At 29.6% G+C, this 23,317-nt stretch overlaps 2 protein-coding genes across 2 annotated transcripts; one reads left to right on the top strand and one right to left on the bottom strand.

Annotated features, from left to right (window-relative positions):
• Positions 1-500: 500 nt before the first annotated feature.
• On the bottom strand, positions 501-1,829 carry LOC130898341 (uncharacterized). Its single transcript, XM_057807626.1, has 3 exons — positions 1,516-1,829; positions 1,249-1,465; positions 501-1,191 (listed from the first exon to the last, which is right to left on the bottom strand). The coding sequence occupies exons 2-3, from the start codon at positions 1,460-1,462 to the stop codon at positions 626-628; spliced, it is 780 nt and encodes a 259-aa protein (XP_057663609.1). The 5' UTR covers positions 1,463-1,465; positions 1,516-1,829; the 3' UTR covers positions 501-625.
• Positions 1,830-2,590: 761 nt separating this feature from the next.
• On the top strand, positions 2,591-23,030 carry LOC130891703 (rapamycin-insensitive companion of mTOR). Its single transcript, XM_057796599.1, has 22 exons — positions 2,591-2,877; positions 2,933-2,980; positions 3,992-4,142; positions 4,602-4,733; positions 5,082-5,272; positions 5,483-5,705; positions 6,723-6,879; positions 8,411-8,720; positions 9,086-9,227; positions 10,218-10,359; positions 10,550-10,651; positions 10,746-11,155; positions 11,561-12,019; positions 12,402-12,612; positions 14,258-14,462; positions 14,877-15,122; positions 15,429-15,666; positions 18,691-18,797; positions 20,109-20,286; positions 20,343-20,650; positions 21,828-22,093; positions 22,580-23,030. Exons 1-22 carry the CDS (start codon positions 2,826-2,828, stop codon positions 22,739-22,741), a joined length of 4,440 nt encoding a protein of 1,479 aa, XP_057652582.1. The 5' UTR covers positions 2,591-2,825; the 3' UTR covers positions 22,742-23,030.
• The last annotated feature ends 287 nt before the right edge of the window (positions 23,031-23,317 follow it).

The following is a 23,317-nucleotide window of genomic DNA, read 5'->3' as shown; positions in this document are numbered from 1 at the left end:
ATTATTAAGGTTATATGTATACTCATACAGATTATTACATATTACATATGAAATTAAAATAAATATAAATACTTTCCTAAAATAGAAATGTATATATTATAATTATATACTATACACACACACACACACACACACACATATATATATATATATATATATATATATATATATATATAGTAGTTTTTTATTGGGAACATTGCAAGGAAACACGAAGTGGACTAACTTCAATATATTTTCCGATTGTAGAAGAAAAAAAGAATTTAAAAATAAAATTTTGCTTTCTACATAACTTGAATTGACAAGTTCCTATCTTTTAGAAGAAACTTTTGAGTTACAAGTGGAAATAAATTTGATAAAACATTATTTACTTTAGTTCAGACTTTAGTTAATTGTACTCGATACCACTTTTGTATTTGTATATAAAATGCATTATCTTGTCTTAAAATTGTAAAATGGAAAGATTTACAACGTCTGTATAGGGTCAAATAATGAGAAAATGAAAAAAAAATGTGTATATTCAATCAAGTTCCTAGCACAATAATAAAAAGTAAAAAATTACATTTTCAGCATTGATCTAACATTTCTAATTGAAATTAAATTATAACAACACAATTAAAATTAAGAGTTACTTATATATTATCATTGGATTGTCTTTTTCAATTGTTTCCAGAAGACTTAGCAAAACTTCAATATCATGACTATTATTAACTTTTCCTGGTGATCCAATAAGAATTGCAGGTCTATTATCAATAACTATGCGATACTTATCTTCATCAGAATTAAAACTAACACTTCTCTCTATCTCACTTTTATTTGTAAAAATTATAGCAGCTATTTTATTATGCCTTATTATTACTTTGATTTTCCACGTAGGAGTAGGCAAGTGCATATTTTTAACATCATTGATTAGCTGATGGAATTTATAATTCAATTTACCTTCTGCTGCAGTTTTATAATTTGTAAACTTTAAATAAAACATTCTAGAGCTTTTCACTCTTTTTTCTTTACCATTACTCACAACCATTTTGTTGGATTTAATTTTAGGAGTTTTTGGAAAGAGGTTCACTTTCACTTTAAGCTTGGCTTTTGTATGCACTTTATTATGTGAAGGAATCTGTTTATTGTTTTTATTCACTTTCCAGATTTTTAAATTATTATTTTTATTGGAATGTTTAAATTTTCTTTTTAAACCTTAAAAGGAAACTAAATTTTATCAAGGAAAAATTTAATCCATCAAAGTTGACTCACTTTTCAGATCTTCTTTTAGTAAATTTATTCGTAAGGTCTTATTACTAAAAGCAGTCTCTTTGAGATTATTATTATCAATTGTATATTTTCCTCTTTTCTTAGTAATATTCACTTTTCGTTTTTTAGGATTACTACTTAATTTCGGTTTTTTATCATCGAAAGGAACTTTATTAGTACACTTTCTTCTTAGCCTGTTCTTTCTTCTCAATTTCATATCCTAAAAATTATACATTAATATTGAAAATTTTCATAGATATAAGTTCTTACCGTAACATTGGTAGTTCGTAAAATGGGTTAGACATAATTATTAAATTCCTTGTTTTCAATAAAAAAATTATCAATGATATAAAGATGAATAGAACGTCAAAATGGCGTTTATAAAAATTCCGTTTTGGCCTTTATAGTGTTTCCAAAATAAAGAAGTTTAAAAATTTTGAATTAGCGATAACAACCAAATTTAATTAGTTTAATAGTTTAAACTAACAGAATAAAACACTTGATATTTGGGCACTCAATGTAAATATCAATTAACAATTACACCCTATATAAATGACACAACGCAAGCGCATCTTTACTAGAAATGAAGGTGTGTTCAATGCACATGGTAACGATAGAGGCTTTGGAATAAACCGAGCGTAATATAAACAACCAATCAGAGCAGACTTTTTTATCAGTCTTCATTCTCGGCATTATCAACTTCACTTAAATATATATTTGCAAATTTCCAGATTTTGAAAAATGTCAACGGGGTATGTATCGAGGTGATTGGTCTCTATCTTCCTATGTTTCAAAAGATAATTGGTGATTGGACACTGATATAAAACAAAACTCCAAATTTCAGAAAGTAAAATTGGAAATACTCTCTGTTGTTAAATATTAGAATAAGATGCTTTTAATATTGTTTTACAAGATGTACTTTTGATTTGGGTACCTCTGGAACATTTACGTTATAAAATTAATAATTCCTTTATTTTTAAATGTTTTCTACTACAAAAAGAACTATGTCAACAAATTCAAGATACCTGTTAGGTGTAACCTTGGCATCTCAATTGAAACCTCTATTTTTTCTTTTGCAAACTATATTATATTATTATCAATACAAAAAAAGTAGACTTATCCTATAAGTATCCATTATATGCAATAGTTTTTAATTTTAAAATTGAGGTAATATCATAAAATAAATGGTGTCATGCTGTTTTAATTTATCCACGTCGTTTTTGTCTTGGTGATGGAAATCTTTTGAGTACTCTGAATTATAATTTTGAATATAAGTAACGAATAGATGTTTTCTGTAAATATTTCTCTTTCATTTTGAAAAAGCACCAGAAAAATATGACGTCACAGAAATGAAACGTAAATGACATAACCTCTGCAAAAAGTAATCTTGATTTTGCTATTATCCATTTCCCCACAAAATGTTTATGAAACTTGAAGCTTGAAGGGAAAGGACATAACCTCCAACAATTGTGTAAATAACTATAAATTTAGTGATGTGGTGTTCAAGAGAATGTTCCTACAAGTGATGAACAACTATATTTTTATTAATTTAGGGTAGTAAACGACTTAACTTATTCGATATGGCTGTGAGGAGTTGGATGCTCAGGCATCAGAACAGATACATTAGGTCAAGTAAGTTCATTCTAAAAAAAAGTAATATAATTTTTTAACTTTAACTGTCTTATAGCAAAACATAATAAACAGGAAGACGTGCTAACCCAGTTGCAAAATTTAGGCAAGTATATTAATTATTTCCTCATTAGCAGTTTTGAACAGTTTTTAGAAAATACCAAATATAAGTACTCTTGATCATAGGATAGGGATATTCTTTTATAAAAAATGTATAATTCATATTTTTCCGAATAAGATTATTCATTTTCTTGATTTAACAGTGATAATAAAGAGAAAGTATAATAAAAATAAAAACTGTTTTATAACAATTATCAACTTTGACCTTCCAAAATTATAATTAAATTTCCTTACATTTTGTGGACAAATCTAGAGGCAGTGTATATTTCTCCACTGAAAATTCCTTAAAATTAAGGACTTTGAATCAAACACTCATTTATCAAAATGAGTATTTATTTCTATTCATGTGAAATGTTCATTTCCAAAATAAATAGCTGTTTTTGACTTAATAACAAACTTAAAATATTGCCCTGATTGACAATTCATATTTCTTAGTAAAAAACGGCAGAAAAATCATATTTCACTTTTTTCTATTGTTTTGATACAACCTAAATTCCTATTAATAAAATCTCTACCTACTTAAATATTATATGACTATAGATATTTTATTATATATTTCTTTGTAAACCAACATAACATTTCAATAGGATATGACAACTTTGACTTATTATTGTTTTATTGTTCCCACACTAAGTTTAATAGCTGTACATTGTTAAGGCCCATATAAAAATTGTAAATTTGAAATTACTTCAACACACACACACGCACACACACACACACACATATATATATATATATATATATATATATATATATATATATATATATATATATATATATATATATATATATATTTATCGACTACAAGGTGATCAAGATAGGTAAAGAAGTTATTTACAAATATATTAATCAGATTCAGCTTCACATTTTAAAATCATTATTCATATATATACAGGGTCTTTCATATTTTACACAATATCCTTAGTTTTTTGCTTATTATTTAAAGTAAAATTAATTTCACAACAAATTATTTTCTAATAAAGTACATTTCATTAAGGCCCCAAAGGAAGCTGCACAAAACTTTTAGAAAAAATATGTGACCAAAATGTGAAAGAAGAAGTCAAATTCAATTACTTAAATGCCTTTGTAAAACTGACTTTGAAACATGGAGAGAACTTTGGGTATAGCATTGAAGACATATTGATCTGGTAAGTTCTATTAATTTAAATTTTATGATTTTACACAATTGCATTTTCTTGGTGTTAGATTATACTGCATTATGCAGTAGCTGCTTTCTTTTGTTATCTTTTCCTTTTAGAAACAGTTTAAATTATTCTGTCAATTTTTTATTGTTTAATACATATGTGTTTATTCATAACATTCAAGTGAAAGAATCATGAATATTTGTTCATTTCACTTAAAAATTTAATATCCAATGTACTATAATACATACCTTAGATGTAGATTAAAAATCATCCCCTTTCTAATAAAATTGTTTTTTGTGACCCCTTACGGAATTTTAATTTCATATACGATATATTATCAGTTTATTTGAAAAAATATTTAAAACAATTCACAAGCAAATATATATACTCCATACTTACCTTGTTTAAGAAGTAGAATTGATGAATAAATTTACCTAAAATGCCACATATATTCTGTTTCAGTCTCAGGGTACCTCTTACTCACCCATCTGCTCAAATACGAACAGCTGGTTTAAGGTGTATACGACATGTGCTTAAAACAGAAGCAGATATTGTACAGTTGAATAAGTTATTAATACCTTATTTATTAACAAGGTAAATATTACAAGAACATATCAACTTATAATCTAATGATAAAATCACTTTTCTGCATTGAAAAGTATCTTTATATCTGATTTCAACAATCATTAATTCTATATTAAGGGATTTTATTTTTTAATTTATGAAAACAATCAATCTCTTATTATGCCTGCTCAAAAATTGATATAAAGGCTTCATCACTTATTGATAATGATTTACTATTTTTGTAAAAAAAATCAGAGGATAAGTTTAGTATGTTTTCTATTAGTTCATATTAAAAAACATATATCAAGAATTTCATTGACTTCTAATATAGTGTAATCTTGCTATTGACTAATATATTTTTTTATTATAATCTTTCAGATCATTAGATTTGATTTTAAGAAATGATTTAGAAAGAGTAGAAGCAATGAAACTAATAAGAAAAATGATGATAATCTCTTCTTCAAATTTGGATGTATCATTGGCTCGATGTTTGGTTTCTTTAGCTTATGAAGGTGCTGAAGCTAAAGATAGAATGCTTCGAGTGTGTATGGCCACATTATCAGAATTAGGTGGGGGAATTTAATTGCTAGTGATAATATAATAGTAGTATAATTGATAAATTATATTAGGTGTTGTAGTGAACCCTAAAAGTAGAGCGAGTTAATTCTATTTACACTGTTTGGAAAATCTTAGTTAAAAATTTGGAGTTATAGATGTTACTGTGTGGTCGAAGTAATATTAAAATTCTTAATACTGCTCAACAACTATCTCATTTTTAGGAGTCCTAAATTCAAAATTATTTATTGCATCAGGCGGAGTGACAGCAATATCTAGAAATTTATTGGAATGCCAAAATCCTAAAATAGCAGAATCTCTTTGCGGCGTTTTGCTTTTACTTTTAGATAAGCCTTCGACTAGAAATTTTGCAGCCGTTGATTTACATAGTACAGCAGCACCATTTTGCGATTTTCACTATAAACATGGTTCCAAAGATAAAAATAAGTAAGTGAAAGTTATTGATATTTATTCATCAAATTTTTGAAGTAAGAGCAGTAATAAAACACAGTGCACATAAAAAACTTTCTCTAGTTAGGAAAGAAAAAAAATATAAGCACCTGGTATTTTGTGTATGAAAGATATCATCCTCAATTTGTTTCTCATATTTTATTTGATGAAAAGCTAGTTAATTAAATTTTCACAATATCATGTGTGGTTAAGTTGTAGATGTAGATTAGGGGTTGAGTTGCACTATAAATTGTGCCCTCAATCAAAGCTGTTTTTGACATCTTCAGTTTGATTCCCAACTACAGAGTTCTGAAGAACCCTTAATATCTTTTTGACCAAAGTATTCGTCATTTTCTTTACTTAATCTCAACAGCTGCTTCCTCAGGCGACAGTACCATGTAAGGAAGTTTGGGATTAGGTACAGATAGGTTTCAGTGACATCCAAATACTTTTTGGATTCAGCAGTCTCTAGGAACTGGAGAGTGGTCGAACCCCGAGTACTTTTCTTTCTCTCCTAAATCTATTTCTTATATGAGCATTTTCCTACACAAAGGAAGAGGTTTGGCTTAATAAAAGGATAATATTACTTCTTTTTCGTGTATTGGCATATCCTCTCTTATGATTTCTGTATAACCAGGAACTCACATTAAAAGGACTATTATTCATGCCTATTTCATCAATTCCATGTCAGCTTTGACTTATGACATGGGAGCCGAGTACTTTGATAGACGCTTGACTATCAGATTCAATCAATAAGTCACAATTTCTTTCCAGGCTTATTTTGATAGCAAGTATGCTATTTAGTGGTATTTCTTTTGAGAGTTTGGGTAGTTCAATAGTTAGTAACTTGATTATAAGTGCATCTTAAAAATTGTGTTCATATTTTTAAGGGGATTCTGTAAATTGTTGTTCTATATTTAGTGGATGTAAAAGAGAATGAAAAATAGTCTACAGAAAAAAATGTTCAAATTTCATTATAATCATTAAATCACATGGCTCATTTTTTTATTTTAGGAGAGATGAACGAGAACTTAGACTTAATTGTGCTCGGTTATCATTATTAACTATGTTGAGAAGTTGGTCTGGTATTTTGCATTTTTGTAGCCCTTTAGATAAGGGTGGCTTCAAGGCAATAGTTGATGTTCTTTATTTACAGCAACTCGAAGTTAGAGTAAGTATCTATTATTATCTATTTAACTTTTGTATAATAACAAATTATACATATTTTCTTTAGAATATCAGCTTAAAACCAATTACTTTATTTACTATTATCTTCGAGGTGTTTAGTTTGCTTTATCTTACTTAATTATTCAATCATATCTCCCCTTCGCACAACTTTTATTGTCTTATTTATTCAAAAAATGTCTTTTTAGTGTTGCCGAATGTTATTTCTCTTTTAGCTGCTTTCTTTGTTTTGTTGTTGAACATCTATATTTTGACATCCATACATTTTTCTTGATCTGCTCTTCATTTTTAATCAAGAAATTTGTAGATGACCATCACCAATTTACATCCCATAATTGAATTTAAATGGTTTGCCCACCTGCCAAGTTACATTACTATAAAGATTTGAACCATTGCAGTAAAATAATAATTATAATAATAAATGTGTACACAATACAATTTAGAAAGTATACAATATACGCACATCATGAAACAGGAGTGGCAACATATATATTATTCTTCCACCTAACCATTTCCAGCTGCTTAACTATGCAAAAGAACTTTATACAGTCTCAACTATAAATTTATTAAATAATTACAATAACTCAAAAGCCTACTAAAAAAAATTGCTCTGTATTTAGATTTAAAAGAATTTATACCACACAATTTAAGGTCCTCGTGGAAAGCTTATAAACTTTGACAGGTAAATACGTGAAACTTCTTTGAAGAAGTGCATATTTATGCTGAGGCATAGTTAACAGATTTTTATGCCTCACATATAAGTTAGTATTTTTGCACAAAAAACAAGTTTTTCCCTTACATAAACAGGTTTTGAATGTTTCAACACTTTCTTAAGAAGACACATAAAATGAATGTTTAAATCCCCCATATAGGTAGAATTTCTGGCAAGAAACTGTCTAGAGCTTGCACACAGTTAATAATATTGTTTTTGGTACGGTAAATTAAACTAACTTTTAAAGAGATCTGGTAATTCACTTTGACCTTCATTCATATTATTATTATATATTTTCAAACCCATCCACTTTTTCTTCTATGTACAATCTCTCGCACAGGTGATTAATATACAATCCAACACCAGCCAATATGGTCACACTGATGAAATGTATATCCCAGCATCAAAAGCATAAGGTAATATAGCATTATTTAGCCAAGTTTCTGTAACTCCAATAATATCAAAATTATTTGTCTCTACAATATTTACAAAATTGTCAAAACCAGTAAAAATAGATCTCATATTGGTATGAGCGATTTTAAATAAACCAGAATTTGAATTATACTTATTTTCAACACTTAAATTGAAAGACGTAGTCTGACTGGAAAAAAATCAACTTCTATGTACCACGACTTGATTAATTTGTCCAGTTGGTGATTCAGAATGTTGTGATTTGGAATTTGTAATGCTCAAAAAGTGTTAATTGCTAACAATTGTTGAGCACAATGTTCTAAAAAGTTTTGGATTCGCACAATTTTATTGAGATTTAATATGAGCTCATTTTATTTTGCCTTTTTTTTTTCAGAAATCAGTATTAGATCTCTTGTACGAACTGCTGGGTCTGTCCCAACCGGAGTGGTCTGATGAATTATCTGTGGCACTAAGTGCAGTTGATCCATGTGAACCACAAGCTTCTTGGAGGCTAAGCGAGGGTTTTGTAGTGGCAGAAGGGCGATCGGTTCTACCTCATTTGGCCAAAACAACCCCTAGTACAACTGATATGCATTTGGCTCTTTTGTTATACTGTTTTTTAGAAAATGGCCTTTTGGCAGCTTTGACAGAAGTAATAGCCACTAGTGACACATTTATATGTGTTAGAGCTTCTATTTTATTAGGTAAGTTGGAGATTTTTGTATCAATGATTCAGCTAATTGACAAATACTACACTCTACTTGAATAAACATTGTAATAATCTAATAAGATTGGAATCTTCAATCGTTATATTCCTCCTTTCCATTTCAACACATTTGAATAATAACTAAATGAGTAAATTATCACTTTTTTGTTTTGCTCATTTGTTGAAATTTCCCATGATGTCACTAGAATTTTGTTCTCCAGGTGATTTTATTGAGTCTAAAATATTATAGATAGAATATTGAAGTTAATTAAATGGAATTAGTTAGAGAAATTGTCTTGTTTTCTCTAATTATATCAGTTTCTATGAAAAATTTTATTAGTAACCAGAATATCATTTAATTAGGTGAACTTTTGAGGCTTATTCAAGTACTATTACCTCCTGGATGTTGTAATGTTTCTCCTTCTCTTCCATCTTTATTAGAATATGCAACGAAAAGTAAACCCCAAGCTATTGCTGCAATTACTGCTCTACAGCAACTTCATATGTAAGTAATTTTTTTATTTATATTATAATAAATATATAAAAGTTACATTTTCTTAAACCATAGTTTATGCAAAGAATTTTTTATATTAGGTATATAATATAAAACACATTGGCAATTTCTTGTAAATTTGGAGAATTATTTATGAAAAATTTCATTTTTTCCTAACCAGCCAAAGAGGGAAATACTACGATGGATTGGTTCCACTGCCGGATGGACATCACAGATAGCCCCAGTCACCGCGTCATTGAAATCCAACAGCTGTTCGTCTGTGAAGCCGGTTTCGGATTGTCCTGTTTGACTGACTGTGGGGGTAGTTTTATTGCATTTAGAGACAACTCGTTGTTTAATGGGCGTAGAGCCAAGGACTCTTGGCCTCTTAACAGGCTTTACTTGCACCTCCGGGCTGAAACCGGGTGGAGGAGAGTTGGAGGTTGAGGCAACCTTAGGATCCAGGTTCGTTAATCCCTGAGCTGTCTTCCTTCTTCGTCCCTGTTTGCTAACAGCTCTCAGGTGGAAGATGAGGGTTTGTCAAGGTCCTTGTTTTTGCAGAGCCCTTGGAATTTTGCCAGGTTTCCCGCAGGTACTATTCATGACACCTGATTAAGGCTCTGGTACCATTCATCTCTCAGCATAATTGTTTCCACCTTGGATTAAGCCCATAAAAATGAAACGTCCTTTGAACCTCTTTTTGCAGATATACTAATCAATTATGTATGAAGAAGTAGAAATGTAGAAAAATTCCATTAGATTGATAACTCTACCATTAATTTAACTGTTACTCCACAATCTTACACGTTTTTAAGGATTTTGGCTTTTAATCTTTAATTAAATATTTTTTAAATTTTTACGGATTTGAAATAGCTCCCAGTGAAAATTTTTTTAGTAGAATTATTTATTTTGAATGCAGAAATTTTTCGCATCATATATTTCTTAAATAATTATTTCGTAATAAGCCTTGTGTAAAAACACTAATAAAAATATTTTTTACAGGTTAATGAAACGCAGACCGGCGTCTTACAGTCTTCACCTAGATTATATTATAAGGAATAGTGTTCACAAGAGAAACGAACCAAAACAAAACAAACCTTTGAAGAGTAGGCATGGAAGTAGTTTACAAAGAAAAATTCATCAGGTATATAATACATTTATACATTAACGGCTTATCCCCAAACATAACAAATTACTTGAGTAACAGATTAGATGCAAGAAAAAATAACTAGGATTCTGTGATTGATCATTGATTGATATTGTACCAAAGTATTAAAAAAAATTCAAAATATTTTTTAATTAGAAACATCGAATTTTTTTAACTTTTTTTACAGTTGGTTCTTAAAGATGGCGATGATCCAGTACGAGACACAGGAGTGTTATTAAGCAACGATGCTTTTACGTGGGACTGGAACTTGATCAATATCTTATTAAGGGTAAGAAATTTCAAGTAATTTTGAAAACTCTTTCTATATTCTATTTCACATAATTTTAAACTTACTAGAAACACTTGATAAATTTACTTTTTAGGGCGAAAATAATTCAAGGATAAATTTAAATGACCCCTCGCATCGTACATTTATTAAAAAATTGATCGAGTTTTACACGCCTTCCAAAAACAAATATTCTCATATGGATTTAGGAACGTCAAGAACTTCGGTCACATATACTACAGCGGGAATAGAACTCATTAACTTTTTAGTGGAACTAAGAGACTTGGATTATAACGGCCTTAAACCACTCAATTTGATTGTAGACCTATTTAAGGATATTTTAAGCAATATCAATGCGATAATGACGAGCAAGAGCGTCCATGATTGTCTGTTTAGTCCTCAGCATATGGTGAATACACACTGCCAAAGCTATTTTCTCTTCATTGGACAGTTTTCAAGGACAGAAGTAGGAATTAAAGTATTAGAAAATATAAATTTATTCAAAAAGTGAGTTTTAGAAAAGTTTGTTTTATTATATAAAATTGAACAATCTTTCAATGTTTTTAAACACTTGTCAAATTACAATGAACAAAATCAGTTTTTTTCTATTTATTACATGAAAAGTACTCTTTATGTCAATAATATTTTTTAAAGGTTCTTAATACTTATACAAGTGTAAAAGTGGTTATTCTATGAAAAAATATGCACGACGCAATCAACTTCTCCAAAGGAGATGTAATACAATGTTCGTCGTGACATATGGCCACGGAAATAGTTGTTTCTTTTTCTTAGAAGGACTATCAGACATTTGTTTTGCAATTCTTATTTCAGAAACAAAATCAAGGTGATGGTAAAAACTTAAAAAAAATCATATTGGATATACGTCTATTTAACTAATATATCTTTTTTCAGTTTGAAAGAGCTAGCTACAACAACCAACCATGATTGCTACGTCAAACTGATCATTTCTTCACTGGAATACATTTTTCCCGGTCCATCACGAGATATTTTAGAAGCTGTTATTATTTGCAATCAAGAAGCTTCTCGTCTTTATGCGACCCAATTCCTTCTCGTATTACTACGAGCTGGTAATCCGTTGTTTTCTTCCTGGGCTATCCAACTTCTAGTTAATCGATTGTATGATAAATCGCCAGCAATTTTTCTCTCGGCTTTAGCAACCTTGCATGAAGCTTGTGAGTTACCAGAATGTTTGGATGCTCTAATAGAAATTAATCCCAATTTAGGAAAGTTGGGAGAAAAAGGTACTTTGTTGTTTGTTAGATTCCTATCTTTGGAAAATGGCTTTAATAAATTAAAGAAGGAAAGGATCACTGCAGAGATTGAAAAATGGGATGAAACATTTAATTTTAGGTGTGTACAAACTCATGTATTTTCTATTCGAATCAAGTTGTCATTTTAAAATGGACTCTGCTGTTAACAAATACTAAAGATGTATCTTTCAATATATGGTATAATTATGCATTCAGATTTCAGCAAACACTCCTTAAAGAATTGAATTACAGGAGATCAACATTGAATTGTTCAAAAGTTGTGTGTAGAAAAATTACACATCAAACTAAGTGCTTAACATTCAAAAATCTTCTTGTAGAACAGTTTAAATAGAAGATAAAAGTATTCTTATTATTAAATACTATCTGAAAATAAAATTAGGACAGCTAATTTATGTACAAAAAATTTAATTATATCATATTTCAGATTTATTATCTTCATACAATAATTAGCAATGTTTTAGGTATGTGAAAGTGGTTGAAGGGGATATTTCTGATACATTAACTCTTCATCAACGCAATGATGATGGGAAATACGATAAAAGATCTGGTTCTTTAAGAAATACCAGCCGAAGAGATGTTTTTCTTCCTCCTCATCTGTATGGGCAGCTAGTACAACATGTACAAGGATTTGATTTTTTGATTAGTCATGGAAAAACTACCTATTTAATAGAAGTAAGTTTCGATCATTATTTCATTATGTAAATATCAATTCTAAAGTTATATCATGAACGTTATTAATCATTATTATTATAAATCTATCATTAACTATGTGAATCAAATACATATATATATATATATATATATATATATATATATATATATATATATATATATATATATATATATATATATATATATATATATGGAGTATCTCTGGGATCTATTAGTCAAAAGTTACAGTCACCAGGTGTTCCTTTTTCAAGAAGACTTGGTCTGTTGAAGGTTTAATAGGTTTAAATTCTAAAAATTTCCGTTAATTGTCGGGATATAACATTAGATTTTCATCATAGTCTCTTACCGAGTCTGTGATGTTTGATATCATCAAATATCATATTTATCTTGTATGTAGTAGCATGAAATCAATATTGGCAGATTATTTTTCCTTTTTTATCAAATACTGATATGAGACCTCTTCTTCCTGGTTTCTTCTAGGGTTGCTTCTATAAACGGAGTCACCGTTTTTTTGTTAAGAATACAACTTCCACAAGTAACTTGGGAAATTGGGGTCATATACTGCTCAGTCTGAATACGTATAAATGAAGGCTGCCTGGTATCTGGACACCAGTACTTATTGATCCCAGGAACAAACGTGTATATTGTTGAGCTGCCTTTAGCTTCACTACTTATCCTCAATCTTATTGTTATGAATTATTTCCTTTTTAAATATATGATGTTCAGAGTTAATTGTGCCTGTGTAGGTAATTAGTATTTGCTATGGATGAATACTCTAATGTTATTTGTTATATCATCTTATATGATTGCTGGCAACGTCTATACTTTTCCAACGCAATATGTATCTAATCTAGTTTTTAGGAAATAATGGTCTAAGAGCTACTTATTCTACCACACCAAGCATTTTTCAAGCAGAAATTTATGCAATTGAAAAATGTGTACAGTTCAATCTAGAGAGGAACTATCACAAATAGGAGATTATCATCCTGTCCGATAGAAAAATTAAATGAGCTAGGCAAAAAAATAAAGCAGCCCTACAATGAATTCCAAGACATACCAGACCGAAGAGAAATGAAATAGCTGATAAGCGGGGGTCGACAAGCCCTTCATGGACCTGAAACCTTCTGTTTTATTAGGTAGATAGGAGCAAAACATTTACCAGAGGCTTAGACAGGCAAAGACTTTCCTGAAAAACTAACTAGAGACGATCTGATTAATGTATTACTCTAAGTAGGAACAATCTACGAATACTAACAGGAAGCACTGTCGTCTCAATAAACACCTGAAGACGCTAGACTTAGCAGTTTAAGTTGCACATAGGACGAAACTTCCATCCACATTCTTTCGAAGTGTGAAACACTACATAACTACAGAACATTACATCTAGGAGCGTATGAAATTGAAGGCGAAGATCTCTAGCAGCTACAGCTATCCCACCTTCTTAAAAAAGGTGGATTAACAGATCAGCTCTTAACACTGGGTTCCCCATTATCACAGCAAGAGAGGCGCACACAATTGATTGTTTGGGTCGCAGTGTATATGATACATCTACATACATACTTATTCACGTTTGTACAATATTTAAGGGGGAATAATTTTATTGAACTGAAAACAATTGGTTTGTACTACTTGTTTATTGTTCTAGGTTATTAAAAAAGCTAAATGTTCTACTGATGAGGAAATTTTACAATTGAAAGCTGCTATTTGGGCATTGGGCCACATGGGAACATCTAACCGAGGCTACGATTATCTTACGAATTTTGGAGTTATTGATATTATTACAGGATTTGCGAAATGGTCTCCAGTATATTCTGTACGAGCTACTGCCTTTTATGTTTTAGGACTTTTAGGTAAAAGTTTGGCATATTAACTTGTTGATTTTCTTTTCTAAACATATACATATTGTTTATAAAAGACATATGCTCTTGGGGTCGCTATGAATACAGATATAAAATTGGAAAACTGAATCCTCAGTGTAAAACATGTGGATCCAAAGGCAAGCTTAATCAAAGATCTAAACCCCTAAGCATGGTCAGAGACATCGAGCTTCCTTAGGCTACAAAAAAATCTCAAAAAATGAGCTTCACTGTGGGATAGTACAACCCCCAATTGAGATGGATTTTGATTTACTCCATAAACAACTTTAGATATTATATTAAATGCCCTTTTTATCTATTTTCAAGGTGCCACTAGACTACAATTTCACTTTCTATATTTTAATATAATAGCGATGGTATAGTTCTTGTGTTGCTTTACGTATTTAGGTACAACTCCTCTGGGAGCTAGTGATCTAAGTAGAAAAGGATGGCTTTGTACTAGACATGATAGGCACGACAATTGGCCCATAATTAGGGAAGAAATTGAAGATTGGTATCCGGTCAGAAATCCAAGTGAGTCCACTTCAGAAGATGTGATTTCTTATCCTTTTGCAAGAGAGTTTGAAATAGTTCATGAAGATGAGGATTTTCCAGACGAAATTCATGACTTCTTAAGATCTCCTTCTTCGCCTGGTAAGAACGCAGTTTTTTTATGCATTCATATTGCCGAAATCTATTGGAAATGTGCTAGCTCTGTTAAAATTATATTTGCTCATCTCTCTTCCACTATTTCTAATTCAAAAATACATGACACAATTTTAAGAGTAGAATCTTCAATTGAAATATAGACAGAAGAGAAAAATGTAATGATTCATTTAAGAGTTACTTTCATTTCCACTTTCGAAAGGTTCTTTTGATATAAAATACATAAAACCTAATGAGAGCTTTTATGTACTATATATTACTAATATCGTCATCTTATTTTTTTTATTCCGGTAGAAGATAGAAGAATTAAACAATCAACACTGCCAGGAAGTAAGAAACCTCAAAATTCATTTCACATAAGATCATTCTCAGAATCGAAAACATTTGAGGCTAATAATGGTTTTTATGAAGATATTCGTCCACCGTCTGTACCATTTATTACAACTGGAAGGTTAAGAAACAGTTCCATGACAGAATCAACTACATCTGGTGTTAGTTCGTGTGATTCATTATTAAACAAACCCGGAGTTTGGTACGTATAGTGATGTAATTGCCATCAAATGAAATTTAAGTCTAATCGCAATATGTCTTTATCATGGAAATTGTTCCTAAAAATTGTGTGAATATTAAGTTTATTTGTTTTATTGTTACTTTAAGTTTCCAATAAAATGTGTATTACTTTAAAACTTAATTAAAACATGAAATCATGCTAAGTTAATCGCAGTTCTCAGTATAATGAAATGCTTAAATCTTTTCTTGTTACAAGGTTTCTTGAACCAAACTAAGGCACGCCATAGATAGAGAGAATTGTGATTTTTGTTCTATCATTGGAAGCCATCTTAACAGATTTTCACATGTGCATAATATGTAAGCTGAAGTTGTCTGTCCTAATTTTTGGTAAAACATAAATTGTTTGTTAGCTGATATTGTGGCATGTACAATATATATTTCCTGTTAGTCAAGAACATTTCTTTTCCAATTTCATAGATAGTTCTCTAGATGTCTTTTAAACCAAGTATTGCTATATGTTCTTCACAGTGGTGTAGCTATACTATTGTTTTTGCCTCCCAGTAACTCGGCCCAAATATCCTCATTTATTTTCATTAGCTCCATGCTCTTATTGAACTTTGTTGTACTTAAAAAAATCTTCCAATGTTGACTGATTTAAATGTGAAAGTACAGATTCCGATGGTACGCCTGCTATAATTTGCTTTTAGGGTGCTGGCTTATATGGCTGCTTCAATGGCTTTGATTTCGACGCAATAACCATATACCCATGTTTCATCACTATTTGGGCAAATCTGGATCGTCGTTAACGTTATTTTAAAGTTTCTGAGGACTTCTAAACTTCTGATTAATGTTTCTTAATTTCAATACAAATTTTGTCAATTTGGCGATTTTCCATAACATTTTTTTTCACTGCTCCAATGTTTTTATGGATTGTTGAGTGCTGGGGCGTCCACGCCAGTATCGTCAATAAATTTTGACTTTTTTGAAGAAGTGTGTACCACCACTTATAAAAAAATTTTGGCTGTGGTTATTAATTTACAGTACTGAAGGAAATGTTGAGTACTATTATCACTCATTCGTTTTAGGTCACAAAAGAATAAAATTTTTCTCAAACAATTTTCGGAGCATATCAATAAATAGATACTAACTAATGCTTTAGTACTGAGCATCAAAAGAAAATGAAAAAGGTAAAGTATTATGGTAATTGTCGAATATTGGACATACCTATATTTCTCAGAAATGTCTGCACAATGTAATGGAAAATATGGGTGAAAAAAAATTGTAAAACAGAAAAATACTGTATGGGAGGAATTGACCACCATTATTATGCCAGTTATTTATTTGAGAAAAATCACACACTGAAATCCGTTAAAAAAAATTATTTATTTGATTTTTTGACATCACACGACATACTTTCAAAATATTTTAATATGATCAAAAAACACCTGTAATGAATAAAACCATTCATGGAATAATGAAAAAGCTTGCATTTATTTATAAACTAAAAACAGAAATGCTCCATGTGCATCAAAATGATTAAGAGTTGTATCTATGAATAATTTAAATTGTTGAATGTTTTGATCCTGTTATAGCAATTATTATTTATACAAGGTGTTTCAGAAAAGGTAACTCAGTTTTTAAGATAGGTAGAAAACTAAAAATTAATTGAGGTTTGTTTGGTCATCCGTATTCAAAATAAATTCATACACATTTTTTACAATTATTCCGAAGCTACTGAGAAAACACTGTAACGAAATATGAAGTAATAAACAATGCTGTTATAAAATCATGATAGTCATTAATAACAATTAATTAATATGCCTTATGGCAATCAAACATTTTTTTTTCGCGTAAATGAAACTTCATCGATAAAACATACTAAGTTTGCCATGGAAAACTGTCATTTATTGACAGTTGTGACTTTAAAGCCATAATAATTAGATTGTTGCAAAGTTTTTATTTGCAGCTGCAGGGTTATGCAGAGAAGTTTCATAGATGAAACTTACCAAGTAAAAAAACATTTCGAGTTAATCAACGACGTTGTCGAGAAACTTGTAAAGTGATGTAATAACATGAATTCTGGTGCATGACAAGGTATGTTCAACTCCCACAATGCATACTACTTCATTAAAGTTTGTGCAGCAACTTTAGGTAAAAAATTGATAAGTTATCACATTCTACATGGAAATTAGAACTCTGATATGTACTTGAATTTTTTAAACAATTACGTATACAAGTTATTTAAAGAATTAATGCTAAACTGGATAAGATATCTAAGGATGGAGCTTCATCGCACTTTAATAGAAAGTGTCATAACTGGTTGAGTAACCATTTTTTGGATTCGTAGAGGGGCAGAAGCCCCGAGTTATTGGTCTCCTCGGTCATGCGATTTTAATCCTTTTTCATATTTTGAGGTAAATTCAAAAAGAGCTAGACTAGTGAATTCATGAAATCGGAGTACGATTCAAACACTTATTCTAATTAAAATTAATTTCATGTTCTTAGTCTTTATGTTAATTTTCTTATTGTGTTCTATTTAATAAATAACTTTCTCATTACTTTATACCAGCATAATTTCAAATCAAAATATTCCGAATCATGAATATCTTTTTTGGTGTAAAATTGAATAATGTTTAAGTTTACTTAAAATCTTGATGAACAAATATAACCTTAAAAAATTTATGTTGGTATGAACCATGTAACTAGCGTATATTTGTATAAAATTTCATTGCAAAGTTGTCAGTAATTTCGGCAAAATCGTAAAAAATGTGGACACATTTTTTTCTTCAACCTTTATATTGAATACGGATGATGTTACCAATTTGATCAGAAATTTTAGGTTGTTTAAAAAGTCAATAAAAAAACTCTTCGAATCTGTTTTGTTTTTTGATAAGGTTTAGTCTTGAAAAAGCTGCTTTTGAGTTGAAATTATATGTGCTTGCCTTTACTGTATTGATTTTTTCATTTTTCAATTAAAATATTTGAGGTACATTAGAAGGAAATAACTTTTATAGGTTTGACTAATGAAAATGTATTTCTTTTTCAGTGGTAATTACGTGAAAACTCTAAGTCCCATTCCAAGTTCCTCTAGTTTAAGTACATTACAATTACCGCCCAGATTCAAAAGAACTTCGCAAAGAATGTCTTCTACAAGTAAGTCACATAGTATTTATACAAGTGCATTCTGAATCCTATAACAGCAGGTATTGTGAGAGAGAAATCATGTTCAGAATAAATATCACCAAAGATTTCAACTAAGGTGTTTATGTTTATTTGACCTATAACACTGACAGGTTCAAATATCCCAATTAGAATTTTAATAAAAAGAAAATTTTTTGTATAACAATAAGGGTTAGACTTGTTTTGACAAATAATTTCCCATTTAAAATTAGGCAACATAGCACGAATGTAACCCAGATAGAGATACAACCTCTTATGTGTAAATTATCTCACCACTTCTGATGGGAACCATTAGGATCTGTAAATCATATAGTTAATTAATTCAAAGTGTCCCTTGGGTATTTGAAGTTCCATTAACGCATCAAATTACTTACTTTTATTTTGTATTGATGTAATTCTGCACGTCCTTAAATGTCCATTTTTGTAATTAATGATAGTTTTTGTGTAGGATAGGATTTGGTATTTAAGGCGTCTTATAAGCGGATACGGGATTCTTAATAGTTTGACATTCGTCGAGTACGATTGTCGGATTATTGAAACCAAGTTTAATTAATTATTTTCTTGCTTAATAAATAGTTTTTTCCAAAGTAGTGAATTGAGTACGTTAACCAACCAACATGATGAGACGGTTGTTGGTTAGAGATTAGGAATTAAAATTTTGGTTATTAAGTAACAAAGTACTTTTAATATGAAGAATATGGTCAACCATCAGTGGTTAGCCCGAAACTACATTACAAGACTTGAACCGATTGGAGCCTATTTTGGTCTTAAGTGAGTTATAAAATAGTCTTCACGTAGAAGCATGAGCAAGAAATTTAATTCGACTACTTGACTTTACTTTAGATCTACAATTCATGTGAAAAAAGAAACAAATGAGTATCGAAAAACTTTAAGGAAAATTTGCATTAATCTCAACAACAAACTCCTCCAATACTAAATTTTTCCACAACTGGAATTTACTAATAAGGAAGACTATGAAATCCTTTAGAAATGCAATACCACTGGTGTATCCATAATAAAAATCTTTTCATAAACCTGTTACTGGAGTATATAGACAGAGTACAAAAAGTTACAACAGAAAAGATTTCAACTGGAGAGCATCGAGTCTGTTAGTTTCCTTGATAACTCCACAAATCAAAATCGAAACAATTATGAATTTTTTTATTCATAATTGAATAATAAGTTACTTAGAATCTCTTTATTCCTCAGACTTTTTAATTTTTTTTACATCCAAGGATAACTCTTGGGTGTTAGGTGTATTCTTACAACAATTATCAATTTTAGGTACCACAAATTCTGATGTTTCTACATCATCTTTAACTGGTAGTGCATCAAATGAATTAAGTATTCAAAACCTTATTGGGTATACCACGTTAAAATGTATAAGACAAATGGAAACCCTAAACTATGACAAATCCAATTATGACGATAATGATTTTTTCAAGCAAACGTCTCAATCAAGGTAATTATTCCATTTGTGATAATGAAATATATAATTTCTAGATTCAATATTTTTAGACCGAGGAGTTCGTTAATTGATGATTTTTATCTTATGGAATCTAGTTTCACTTCAGTATTCAGTGTTCCTAATTTTGAAATTGAAACAGGACCATCCCATGATGATAAACGATATATGGGGATTTGCCTTCCTAAATATTTATTGGAAATTTTTCCTAGTCAAGAAGAAATTAACAGAAGGCCTTATATTTTCCAAGATCCGATGCGACAAAATTCAGATGTGGAAAAAGTGTGGCAACATTCAAAAAAGCATTGTTTTGTTTGTAGTCAATCAGGGACTCACGACAATGCTGTAGAATTCATTAGAGGTCTGTTTTTTTAATCTTATTTCAGCAATAGCTAACGTAATATTCAAAAAATATGACCCACATTACTTGAATTGTATACTCCTTTAAGAAAGAGTTTTAAAAGCAGGAAACCAGAAAAGAAACACTCTGGCAGTGCATTCTTGGACTGGATCATGAAAGTTCTTTCCAAACATTGATACCACTATATTCAAAAGTATTTGAATCTCAGTTAAAACAAGTTACACTTTTTCACATAACTCTCTTGCCTCAAAGAGCACCTGATGAGATTAACTTTTGCAAAACCTCACTGGTAAATAATGCGAAGAGCATACATTAAAAATGCTTTACACAAGCACAAGAAATTTGTAGGAGCATAACTCCTTTGAGTTAGCACAGATACTAGAGTTAAATAGAATGAGAATAATAGTTTACGTATCAAGACAGCTCTGAAAAGGGTCACAATAAACTTTAATAGTTAAAGTACAATGTTGTCTTACATCTACATACATAATTTTAAAATTTGCAGAAAATCTTGACTTTGCCGACCAAATAATGCTTGACGAGTTTACAAATAATTTCCAATTTCAAGCATCCAGTAAATAGAAAAAGTGTGATTTTTTTATGATACAGTAAAATTTATAAATTTTATATATATATATATATATATATATATATATATATATATATATATATATATATATAAATTTATAAATGAAAACAATAAATATAAAAGACGAACTACCATGTGATAAAATAGAAGGATAAATAACTTCAAAAAACAAATTTTTTCAAAGTATTCCTAATATAATCTCTCTTCAAAGTGCTAGGAAAGAATAATTTGTTTATTACATCGATCACTTCAAAAATCGAAGGAAACATACGAAGTAGAAATTTATCCTGTATATAATATATATAACAAATAGTTCTAATTTAAAAAATTGTGTTGTGGAATAAGTGTATAAAACTAGAAATCTTTTGAATTGAAAGTATGAACTATCCAATTAATGTTTTAATAATTTAGTCTCTTTTCAAACAAGAATCAACATAATTTTAGTTCTTTATACACATTAGTTTTTCCACTATCCTCAGAGTTTGTTATCCAACCATTCAATAGAACATTGTCCATGTAGTGCTACATATTACATTATAATTGGTACAATTTGTATGATGCTAACCTATTTTTTATTGAATATTTTAGATCCGGCGAAATTGGAAATCCTTCAAAACGTTGAACGTTTAGCGAATCCTATCTCCAACAAATACGTCAAATCTCACCTGATTCGATATAAACAGAGAGATCCTGAAGCTTTTAAAGATATTTGCGTTTATTCTGAAGTTTGTAAAATTATATCGGAGAATGTTTACAGGGCACCAACAAGAAGAGTCTTACATGAATTGTTTTTAGACATTAATTTTCAATGTTTGTATGAAACATCGCAGGATGTATTGAGCAGTGATAGTAAAGTGAGCTTATGTAATTTTTCATCCAATCTATAATAAGTAGCCACTGTAATAAGACATAAATCAATCAAACAAATATTTTTGCAAGCTGAAATTTAATGTAAAACAAGAAAATAGGGGAATATTGAGATGTAAAATTGTTAAGCAAGAAATCTAATGGAAATATCGTTTGAATTAAAATTAAAAAAAATATATATTTATGTATATGGACTATCTATTCATTGAAAAGGATTAACTTTATTAACCCTATTTATACATCTGATAAGTACTCGATGCTGTGGCATTGATATGAACTCTGCAGGTCAATGTAGATGTCAGGAATCCCATTTTTCAAAATTGAACTGTTTAAAAGAATAGTAAATTTGAAAAACACAAAAATTTCCAAAAATTCAATTTATTTATAATGCTGATTTTTATTACTGATCAATAAATAATATTAGTTAATTTTCTATGTAAAGTGGAACTAACTTGTCGAATTATTATTTTCAGACTGACGACCGTTCCCAATCTCCAGATGAAGATACTATCAGTGTAGAAAGCAAAAGCATTTCCAGTGGCGCTACCAGTCCCAGTGAACCTCTCAAAACCCTAGATTCACTTGGACTCACTTTTAATGAAAACAAGTTTCCTATAAGACATACCAATAAGTAAATTTTTTTAGAGGATTGAAATTATTTTGTTCCTGTATATTATATTTTTTTGTTCGTTTTTAACTGATTTAACGTGTTCATATTGAAGTAAAAAATGGTTGGACATTTATTTAAATTGTGTTGATTTATTTATTTTAGAAGTTGTGTAATTTTAAATAATCCAAATCAATTTACATTGAAAAATTTGTTTTAATTTAAAGGGAATGGATAGTCAAAAACATACTTAATCTGGAAATCGTATTGACAGTTTTATTAATTGAATAAATATAAATTATTAGTATATAAAATAATTTTTTTTCTAGGAATGTGTGTAATGATGAAGCTTTTTCCTATTTTTGCCAACGTTTATACCGCTATAACCTGTGCCACAAACATAAAGTTTCTAAGAGCGTCAAAGTATAATTATCAAATAACAAAATAATCTCAGCTTTTGAGATGATTTTGAAAACAATCTAAAACAAACTATATAAAGGTTTTTATCAATATCATCAGAAAAATTTAATTGGAAAGATATAGCGATCTAAAACGTGATTTTTCACATACAATAATATTGATATATATTTGTTAGTATGTGTGT

The sequence above is a fragment of the Diorhabda carinulata genome, chromosome 1 (assembly GCF_026250575.1).
Source record: "Diorhabda carinulata isolate Delta chromosome 1, icDioCari1.1, whole genome shotgun sequence".
Lineage (NCBI taxonomy): Eukaryota > Metazoa > Arthropoda > Insecta > Coleoptera > Chrysomelidae > Diorhabda > Diorhabda carinulata.
This window is presented reverse-complemented; position numbering and strand designations above follow the sequence as displayed.

What these genes read in the sequence shown, in the direction of transcription:
- LOC130898341 (XM_057807626.1), bottom strand. Translation starts at nt 1,462, where the DNA reads ATGAAATTGAGAAGAAAGAACAGGCTAAGAAGAAAGTGTACTAATAAA. An exon ending in ACTAAAAGAAGATCTGAAAA is followed by an intron (nt 1,192 to 1,248) that starts GTGAGTCAACTT and finishes TTTCCTTTTAAG; the next exon opens with GTTTAAAAAGAAAATTTAAA.
- LOC130891703 (XM_057796599.1), top strand. Translation starts at nt 2,826, where the DNA reads ATGGCTGTGAGGAGTTGGATGCTCAGGCATCAGAACAGATACATTAGG. An exon ending in TACAGCAACTCGAAGTTAGA is followed by an intron (nt 6,880 to 8,410) that starts GTAAGTATCTAT and finishes TTTTTTTTTCAG; the next exon opens with AAATCAGTATTAGATCTCTT. An exon ending in TGCTGTAGAATTCATTAGAG is followed by an intron (nt 20,651 to 21,827) that starts GTCTGTTTTTTT and finishes TGAATATTTTAG; the next exon opens with ATCCGGCGAAATTGGAAATC.